The following is an 11,150-nucleotide window of genomic DNA, read 5'->3' on the forward strand; positions in this document are numbered from 1 at the left end:
TATATTTATATATATATTATATAATTAATTTATATATAATTTATATATAATTAATATAAATTTAAATAAATATGAAATATAAATTAATTAAATATGGTTTGAAAATTAAATGTATGAATTTAAATTTTAATATATATTCATATACATACCCAAAACTTTGTGGTAATACCATAAACTGTCCTACTGCGAGAGTTTCCATTCCTTGTAAAGCAGTACAATCATTTTTAAGTTCATTATTTAAAGTATTACCAGGAAGATCTGTTGAATCACAAGTAACAACTACTGGACTTGCAAGCATAGGTCTTGTTAATCTCATTACTAAAAAAAATATAAATATATAAAAATGTAATTATTTTAATATCATATTTATAATTATAATATTTAACAATATTTAACATTTATATTTTTAAAAATTTAAAATTATATATAAATAATATTTATTACCTTTTAATTCTAACAAATGTTCACTTTTTGGTTTAGTTTCCATTTAAAGTATAAGCAACAAAGAAGTTCATAAAATAAATTTTTATTAATAAAATCTGAGAAATTTGTCAAATGTTAGAAAATTCATATAACCTATAATACATAATAACATTCTATTCGATGTGATGAATTAAGTTAAATATTTAATAAAAAATACTAATTACTAAATTACTTGTTTAAAAAAGCAATTTTTAAAATGTTTTATTAATTTTTTCAATCTTTAGTTTGCAAATTTAAAAGCAGTACATAATTATACTATATAATAAAATATGAACTGAAACTAAACAATATAATATTTCAAATTTTAAGAAAATTTATGATAAGAATTACATATAAAAAAGTAATCTTAAATGATTAATAGAAAACAGAATTTAACTATAGAAAACTATGTATGTAACATTAAAAAATAAGATTGGAAATTTTATAATGCCTAAAGCAATTCAAACTTCACAAGAGGGCGTACATAATACGTTATGTTGATTGATGAGTCAACAGTTGACATACATATTATAATACGTTTGTAGCATAAAGATTGTTTATATTTATCAATTGTTTGGTTAAATTACAATAAAAATTGTGACATATTTTAATTAATATCTCTTAAATATTTTTCATTCAAGTTAATATTTTCAATTCGTTATTTGTAATTTTCATATTCAAATAATTAATTCAACAAATAAAAGAATAATATATATTAATTTTTAACACAATGTCATCATAATGATTATATATATCATAATTTTTATCATAAAATACAAACATTATTTAATCCTAATATATTTTAATTCATTCATAGAAAGAGAAAGAACTTCAATTAATACATTATTCAATAAAATGATATGATTTTGTGGAATGGCCGAATTGCATGTTGTAGGTCGAATTTCGTCTGCGAAAGATTTTAAACAACCACATCTTTTATGCAAGTGGAGTTTTCATGCCGGTAATAAAATATTTATCATAAAATTATGATAAAAAATTTATTATTTTTTTATCATATACATATTTTCAATTTTTTTTTATAGGTAGAGGATGGAAAGTATTAAATGGTTATGAAGAAGGACAAACTCAAGAAAGTTGTGATTTATATACTAATGAACCAGTTTGGGATCATCCCATAGATTTACATTATACAACACAAACTATTCAAAATTCACCAAAAATTTTATTACAAATATTTCATAGAGATACACATGGAAGAATATTATTTGGATCCTATGGTATTTGTAATATTCCTTTATCTCCTGGATTGCATTCTATAAAGTGTCACACATGGAAACCAATTGGTAACTTAAATTTTTTCTAAAAAAATATTGGCATAAATTTATTTTATTCAATATATTTTATTCTTAATCCATAGGTAATTGGAAAGATAGATTAAGAGATAAGTTTTTAGGAATAAGTTTACAATTAAAATCACCAAATATTTTGGTTAATTCTTTGGATAGATTTGAATTACTTACAGAAAGTATGGGTACAATTAAAATTGAATTGTATATACTTACCCGAAATTTTGAAAAATATGGATGTCATATATAAATATTATTGCAATATATTATATTTTATGTTAATACATTACAATATAGATTAAAAATATTTTTTAATAAATATATCCTAAATTATAAAATATATATATATATAAAACTATCAATATGTTTATAATAAAGTTTATATTAATATTATTTTATCTTATATTAAATAAAATAGTATATGCTAAGAAACTTGAAGAGATATTTACATGTGTGAATGAAACAGGATGTGATGAATTAATAGAGAAAGATATTTTAGAAGAAACTTTAAGTACTACAATTGAAAATATTTATAATATAACTAATACTACTATCAATTCAATATATTCAACTCAATCTACAAAATTTCAAATAGCTACCAAACAAATGCCTCAGAAAATTAAATACAATAAAAAATCACGAAATCAAAATGTACATAAAATCCATTCTGACATATGTGAATGTGACTTAATGGTAAATTTTTATCATATTTTATATTTAATATGTTAAAAACTATATCATTTTAAATTAATTAAAAGTTTCTTATTTAAATTATATAGATGTCATCTTGCGATATTAATTGTTGTTGTGACAAAGATTGTAATGATTTTCATTTAACTGTTTTTTCATATTGTGAAAATTATCAACCTGAATTATTTGATAAACGTTATTGTTATAACAGAAATTTTATACAACGAAATAATACTCCATTTATACTTGAAAAATTGGCGAATAATCTTTTTTGTATTTTATATGATAATCTTCCACCTACTTACAGTATTAACAATGAATTGGTAAGATTAACATTGTTTATAAATTATATTCTTTATATAAGATCATTAATCATTTTATATATTTAACTTCACATAGGATATAAAAACTGAAGAAGATTTAAGAAACACAATAAATTTAAACAGATTGACATGGAAATGGAATGACCAATTTTATCAACTTGAATATAATACTTCTAATCCTTATCAAGATGGTGATGTTATGTGGATAGTATATAACAATTATATTCAACCCTTTGGTATTTATATATTATGTTATATTTATTAGTATATTTAATATTTTATCTAACTGATTTTTTTATAAATTTAGAAATATTACAATCTGGATTTACTGAACTATGCTCCTTTAAAAAAACTTTAAAATATCTTCGTGAATGGAAAGAACAATGTTTGCAAACTGAATTAATTGACACAAATAAATTTTTGTTTCCTGCAACATTTAATAATTTTACAATTATAGTATCTCCTCATTTGTTAAATGAAACTTATATTCAGATATTGGATCAGGTATATAAAAAATAATAATAGTTTTTAAAATAATATATAATATGTGTATGTAATATTATTTTACATTAAAAAAAATTACATTTAATTTTATAATTTGCAGATTTGTCCTAAAAATGTATGTTTAACTTTAAATAGTTATTATTGTAAACATTGGAAAACATGCAGTAATAATACTATACTAGGATCTTGTTCTAATGGCACATGTTACAATATTGTAACAGGTGTAAAATATTTAATTGTTCACAATGGCTCCATGGGAATTAATAATATTGATGTATATTTTAATATAGGTAATGTTTCTCAAAATTTTTATCAGCAGTTTATAGTAACATATGAATGGGCAGAATTAGATAAAGAAAAAAGTTTTTCTCTCAGTGGTAATCCTGGCTATATTATTGGAAAACCATTAATTATAGGTACTTTAAAAATAAATAAGACTAATAATATAGAAACTAAATACATCAATTTTAATAAAACTAATAGTTTTTTGACATTACCTATAGCTACAAAAACTGGTGAATGTAATGAAATTAATAGGTATGCTCTTGTTTTTGGAGAAAATATTAAATTGAAGTGCTCTGTATCTATACGTACTAATAATTTTAGTACAGCATCTTGTGTAGAATTACAAAATCTTATTATGCATTTTTTACTTAAAGATACTTTATTTAATATTACACAGATAAATCAATATAATATTTATGTTGCCAAGTTAGGTAACTTTTCTAATAATGATACTACTAATTGGACAAAAATTTTATTGGATAGAATACCGCAAAATATTATAGTAGGATGGCTTATTAATAATCGTTTATATTGTTCAGACTTAATAACATCTATACATTTAAATATTTTGTATTCTGCTTTAACAAAACCTGAAACATTAAAAAATTATAAGATAATAGGTATTAGTATTATATTTTCAGCAGGATCTAATATATCTTGGTCAAAGTGTACATCTGAAAAGTGTATAGATGTATTAAAAATAGATGTTGTTAGTTATGTTACATTTCATGATATATCAAAACCATCCAAATATTATTTTGTAGGAGGACCAAACTTAGATATTACTTTACCATATGATTTTTTTTATCCTTTTTTAAATAGTTCAACTTGTATTAAATCAAGTATATTTTTAATTAGTATAATATTGAATATAACTTTGCATAATTTTTTTATTGATTTCAAGTAACATAATTATATATGATGGTTTATTACATGTATTACTGTATTACATAGCATTAAATTATATATTTTGTTAAAATATTTATTTAATAATATAAACTATGTATAATGGAGTGAAAATAATTTTATATTTATAAATAAATGATAAATTTCATAAATTTAAAAATATAAATATTCATAATATATTTATAATTTATTTTATTCATAATTTATTTTGTGTTTAAAAATAAATAAATAGAAAATATGCAATAATAAATTTTACTTTTTATATGAAAAGATACTTTCATTTTAAAGTTGTTATCTTCAAATTTATATGACTATAATTTTATTTAATATTATTAATTTGAAAAATTAATTACATGAAGTTTTATCACTTATTTAAATTTAACTTTTATTTTTATTTATGCATTATTATAAAAATTATAACGTAAAATATTCAGTAATATTTCAGAATAATAGTAAATGATTGGTTGAAAAATTGCATTAAATATATTTCAAAAGAATCATATATGGAAGAAAATTCACTAATATAATCTAACCAATAGGAACAATCTATTTAAATCGCTCACCAATCAAAAGTGTTTCATTTCTTCTTTAAAATCTTACCATTATAAACTTGGTACGAGTTTCTGCAGCTGTCGTGATGCACTATGGGACGTTGGGTTGTGCTTCGCTCCAATACAAGATGGCTGACACTTGTTAGTAGTGTATTTTCGTTTTATCGAATGTGTAAGTATTTTATAAAAAAATCAGTGCCTTCGTATTCATGCACGTATTGTGTGTGTATGTTTGTACAAGTAGTAAAGAAGTGGTCTTCCTTTTTTTATCAAATAGTTCTCTTATCATGCATTATCAGGAGTCATCAAAATGTACCGTGAAAGTGCTAGAGACAGAATAATTATCCGTCACCAGCCATATTCATATGTGTTCTTTTGTTATGACAATTGTGATATGTATAATTCCTGTGAAATATAGTGCCAAGGTGAAGTGATATCTCACTTTGTTATTCTTCTAATCCGTTATTGGTGTTTTGTACAAGATTCGTTCCACTACGAAATAGATTAAATGAAAGGTATGTATTTACTCTATCTTCGGTACGCCTATTCACGAGACATTCTTGAAATCTTATATCCGTGTATTTTCTCTTTTTTTCGATTGTCTTTTTTTTATTTTCTCATGCTTACAAAGTATAAGAACCGACTGACCTATTAACCTGTTATATCGATTAACATGATGTCATGTATGGTTTCTTAGTTTTTCTCTGACATATTCTTTGAATTTTAGTCGCTGTCATTGTTTTACAATTTCTTAGAATTGAATAATTTCTAGTTATATGTTTCTTAATAACTATCGATGAGTAATTAAAATAAATACATAACTTTTAACATTAGTTTAATATAATTAAATTATTCATTTAAATTTTATTGTTTATAATATATTTGAAAAAAGTCTTATAGTAAGTCAGGCACAAGAATAAGCAAACTAAACATGGCAGTAACATTGGTAATGAAATTTAATCATAGCGTGTTAAGAAATGATATTTTGTTTTAATCCGATTTCTCTAAAATTTTACTTATTTTCAATGTTTTTTGAAAAAAATGAGAGAAATTTTAAAACACTATTGATTAAATATATAATTTATATTAAATAAAATTATTTGTGCAATTTTAAATTATATATAATTTAATAGAAATATTGATTAGATGAAATATTTTCTTGAGAAGTAACAGTTCGTTATAATAAATATATTAATAAATTTATAATAAATTGAATAGTAGTATATTAGAAATATTAATATTAAATATTCATATGATCTTAAAAAAAATATTATATTTAATTAAATATTGTTTTATTATTGTTTTTATTACTTCTAATATATTTATAACTTATAAATCTATAAGTTAAATTTATAATTTAAAAATCTATTATTTCAAGTGCGTATTTAAAAACTAATATTTTTGTTTTAAAAGAAAAATGTAATAAATCAATAATATTAATATCATTTTAAATATATTAACAAAAAATATATTAAAAAATTAAAAAAAATTAATTAAAATGTCAATATTACTGTATATGATTTGTTCAAAATTTGCTATAAGATAATTCACAGTTCACATCTGACACGAAGCATGTAAATCACAAATGTGATATTGAAATTATCTCCAAAATATTAAATCAATAAAATGATGACATTTTTTAATAAATTTTAAATAAAATTAAATTTTTTTATAGGCATATTTGTTACTTACGACAAATACTTTTAAAATATTCTTGAGATATAAAAATGGCTGTAGACTTTAAACAAAGTAAAATAATCTCGTAAAGTTTCGTAAAAATTTTATTTCGTTTATGAAATTAATATATTATTTTTATTTTCGTCGGAATAATTTCTAAAATATTATTCTTCTCATTTTATTATTTTTTTTTATTAATTTTTATTATTTTTATTAAATTGTTTAATGAAAAAGAATCATAGAATTTTATATTAATTTTCCATGAAATTTTGATTTAATTCGAAGTATTACTGCAGAAGAAAATAATTTTATTTTTATTTTTATTTTTTATTATTAAATTAATTATTCGTTGTAATTATTATTGTTATAAATATTATTGTTTAAAACAAGTAAATCGAGATAGAGAATAATATAATAGAAAATAATAATAAAGAATAAATCCTTATTTTATGCTTTCATTTTTTTTGTACAAAAATGAAATATGTAACTTTAAAATAAAATCAATTGAATTTAAATAGATAAATAGTTTATTATTATTATTTGCATATTATAACTTTCTAACTGTCCTTGATAAAACTAGGCAGCAAGTATATTAACTATAAACATAGTGTACTATTTGTATAGAATTAATTATCATTTAATTTTTGTTTTACTATTTATTTAACAAAATGTTATTTTTAATCAAATAATCTTTAAATATTTTAAATATCATATACTATTACTATTTATTCATAAATATTATGAATAAAAAAAAATTTTTTTTAAAGTATAACAAAAAAAATTTTGAATTCTAACATATAAATTTGAATTTTAACAAAAAATTGGAACAATTTTTATGATAATATAATTTATCAATTTTATTATGATTTATTTATATTTTTATTGCAATTGCGAAATAAAAAATAAAAATTAGATAGAAAATTTAATAAATAGTAATATAAAAATAATTGTTATTCGATCATTTATATTTATTATTTTGTTTTTTTTAAATTATATAATAATAAGAAATATATAATATATGTATATGAATAATAAGAAATATTTAATTTATGAAATATAATTGAAAATTTATACTTAACTATCTTATATGAAAATTATTATATAATTTATAACATAAAATATAAAATATAAAACCTTTAAACAATCTCCAAATTTATATACATATCATATTGAATTTTTTAAGAAATTAAATAATTGTATGCGTTTCATATTAAAAAAAAAAAAATGTTTTCTGTAAAAATTGAAATATTTTATATGATTTATTTCATTTATTCATTGAATAAATTTCAATTGAATATATTCTTAAAATATTTTACTGGGATAAGAATTATCTAAATATACATTTAGATCTTATGTTATATATATAAATATAATATTGAATATATCTTAATATAATTTTTTATATAAAAATGTTTTCTTTAAAAAGAAAGGAAAAAAAAGAAAAAAAGAATTAAATTTTGGATGTTCATTCAGGATTTCATCTGTAAAAATATGAATGCAATAAATATCTCAATATCAATTTTTATTTGTAGCATTACGATATACATAATGCAAATTGTTAACTTTTTTTAATCATGTTTTATCAATGTTTCGATAAGCTTTTATAGTTGTATGATTTTATAATTAAAATATAGTATAATTTTACAATTAGAATAGCTACCGAAATGTAGATTTCGAATATTTTGCAATGATACGTACTTATATAAAATAGTTAATACAAATTTAGATAATTTATTATATAAGAAATATGAATTTTTATCTAATGAAAATTTTGAATCTTATCTTTTTAGATATATTTCTAATACTCTTAAAATTTAAAATATAAAAAAAATCTTGATATTAAAGAATTAATAATGATTTTTTTTTTATTGTATTATTTAATTAATAAGAATTTCTAAGAAAAAGATTGTTTTTGTTTTATAAATAATTTTTTTTTATAAATAATAAATAATTAAAAGTCATCTAATTTATAAATTGGAGATATTGATGAAAAACATTAGTAAATAATAATTAAATACCAATGTAAATTATATATGATTATAAGCTTGTGAAAGTACATAGCAATGACAGACATAATTCCTTTGATAAGGGGGACATGATTATTTATTAGCTTCATATGCGGTGAATGATCAAACATCCTGCATTCGTTAAAAAGTAATTATTCTTAACATAACAGTTGTTTTAATTGAGATTCATTCTTGTCTTTTAAATTATCCGTTCATTAAATTAAAATGTTATACATTTAAAAAAATATAGAACAAAAACGAAAATAATTTTTATTATTATATTTTATCATTATTATTAATTTTTCTAGAAATTTTATTTTATTTATGTATATCAAATAACATTATAATTTAATTAGATAAACATATCAATAATACTTAATATATTAAATGATTTTCGTATTCCATCATTTTTGCATTGAAATAATATTACAAGTAAAATAAAATTAAAAATTCATAATTCGATAAACTATTACAATATTAATATTAACAAAAAAAAAGTTCAAAGAGAAAATTACAGATTTTAGAAAAAAAGTTGAATATTCTTTGTATTTTCGATATTAGAAAAATTTATTTAAAAATTTATAATCATTTTAATCTTTTTTTATATTTCGATAATTTATTTATTCATCAATTCAAAACTTTTTAATTTTTTAAATATTTAAAAAATCTTTTATTATTCTTCTAAATCAATATTGATTTTTCAACTAATTACAAATTAATTTATTATTAATTTGAATTATCTTTTTTAAATTACATCTTATAAATATTTAACATGATTTGTTTCTTGGTGAAGCATATAATTCTTTGAGATCTATCTTTAAAATATTATGTTTATTTGATGATTTTATTTAGTAAACTTTCTTAAAATTAATTAAATTTCTTGTAAAACTTAAAATTAAAAAAATTGTAAAACTTATATTATTGCTTTCGAAAAGGCTCTTGAAAAAAGTCTATAAAATCGATGTTTCTCATCAGAACTATATTTTCTGTTTTTGCGCAGAAGCTTTATTTTCTCCATAATGATTAAAAAAAATATTCAAATTAAAAAGAAAAAAAGAAAGAAAAGAAAAATAATTAAAAAAAAATAATTGTCTATCGATTAACAATTATTTGAATTTCAACGTATTGTTATTTCGTTTTGCTTGCAGGTCATACAATTGCGCTGCAGCCGGGGCAGAGGTGAGGGGAGGCCAGGCGGAGATCGAAGAAGGGATGAATGGAACGGCGGCGTTGCGACGCAGCGTCGGGGGTGGCGGAGGCGCCGCCGGGGGTGGAACCGTTGAACCAGCACCCGTCGCCCCCCCCGCCGCCTAGCAGGACGAGGGCGGGGGGGGGGGGGGGGGCCGGGGGGAGAGCGAAGGAGGGATGAAGGGAACGGCGGCGTTGCGACGCGGCGTCGGGGGGGGCGGAGGCGCCGCCGGGGGCGGAACCGTTGAACCAGCACCCGTCGCCCCCCCCGCCGCCTAGCAGGACGAGGGCGGGGGGGGGGGGGGGGGCCGGGGGGAGAGCGAAGGAGGGATGAAGGGAACGGCGGCGTTGCGACGCAGCGACGGGGGTGGCGGAGGCGCCGCCGGGGGTGGAACCGTTGAACCAGCACCCGTCGCCACCCTCGTCGTCTACAAGGACGAGGCCGGATATGGGATGAAAGTCTCCGGTGATAATCCCGTCTATGTTCAATCTGTGAAGGAAGGTGTGTTATTGTGTTAACAGTGTTTTAACATTTTTCTCTTTTCTTTTTGCTATAAAACATAACATAAAATTATGATAATACATTAATTGAGATAAATGTGAAAATCCTCTTGATGAGAGATCAATTGATTATTCTAGGCATTTAAATCTTTTAAAAAATTAAAAGTGTGAATGTATTCTGCTTTTTAATAAATAATCACAAAATTAGATATATTTTTGTTATATATTTTGAGTTGTAATTATAAGGAATTAATATAGCTATTAGTATATGATTATATTTGTGATTGTGATTTGTTATTTTTCATATTTTTATAAAAATTTTAATAAATTATATAAGAATTAGATTTCATATGTATATTTTTCTGTTGAATATATATATATTTTTTATTATTATATTTTAAAAATTTTATTTTATTTTCTACTTTTTTACTTTGCATTTTATAAGTTCATAATATTTTTTATAAATTTATAATCAAATTTCAAAATTTTTAGTTTTTTTTCTTCGAATAACATTTTATAATGATATTATTACTTAAAATAATTGTTCTAAATAATATAACTTAAAATTTATCTTAATTGTTCTAAATAATATAAAGTTATAACATTTCATTGTGTAACTTTTATAAATATTTAACACATTAATTACTAAATATATTACATTTAATTTTAATAAGATTTTAAAACAATTTTATTTATATTAATATTTATTTAAATAATAACAAAATTATATTTTTATATTTTATATATTAT

At 21.4% G+C, this 11,150-nt stretch overlaps 3 protein-coding genes across 6 annotated transcripts in view; 2 read left to right on the top strand and 1 right to left on the bottom strand.

Moving 5' to 3' along the window:
• LOC102671678 (trafficking protein particle complex subunit 13) overlaps positions 1-595 on the bottom strand; it is a 2,918-nt gene extending 2,323 nt beyond the window's left edge. The window contains exons 1-2 of the mRNA XM_006622132.2: positions 445-595; positions 97-318 (exon numbers count right to left, since the gene is read on the bottom strand). Coding sequence (XP_006622195.1) covers positions 97-318; positions 445-487 — 265 coding nt within the window. The 5' untranslated portion in view covers positions 488-595. The remainder of the gene's footprint in view (positions 1-96; positions 319-444) is intronic.
• Positions 596-957: 362 nt separating this feature from the next.
• On the top strand, positions 958-4,656 carry LOC102678783 (tectonic-3-like). The gene is made up of 8 exons (XM_031513554.1): positions 958-1,423; positions 1,506-1,766; positions 1,841-2,013; positions 2,112-2,462; positions 2,549-2,782; positions 2,859-3,018; positions 3,090-3,286; positions 3,387-4,656. Exons 1-8 carry the CDS (start codon positions 1,336-1,338, stop codon positions 4,476-4,478), a joined length of 2,556 nt encoding a protein of 851 aa, XP_031369414.1. The 5' UTR covers positions 958-1,335; the 3' UTR covers positions 4,479-4,656.
• A 5,543-nt stretch (positions 4,657-10,199) lies between these two features.
• Positions 10,200-11,150, top strand: part of LOC102672312 (rho guanine nucleotide exchange factor 11) — a 32,398-nt gene continuing 31,447 nt past the window's right edge. For all 4 annotated transcript variants that reach the window (XR_422635.2, XM_006622137.2, XM_006622138.2 and 1 more), the window contains exon 1: positions 10,200-10,401. Coding sequence is in view for 3 of the 4 variants with exons in the window: in XM_006622137.2 (XP_006622200.1) it covers positions 10,230-10,401 (172 nt within the window). In the remaining variant the exon portion in view is untranslated. The remainder of the gene's footprint in view (positions 10,402-11,150) is intronic.

This window comes from Apis dorsata, unplaced genomic scaffold (genome assembly GCF_000469605.1).
Source record: "Apis dorsata unplaced genomic scaffold, Apis dorsata 1.3 scaffold_667, whole genome shotgun sequence".
NCBI lineage: Eukaryota > Metazoa > Arthropoda > Insecta > Hymenoptera > Apidae > Apis > Apis dorsata.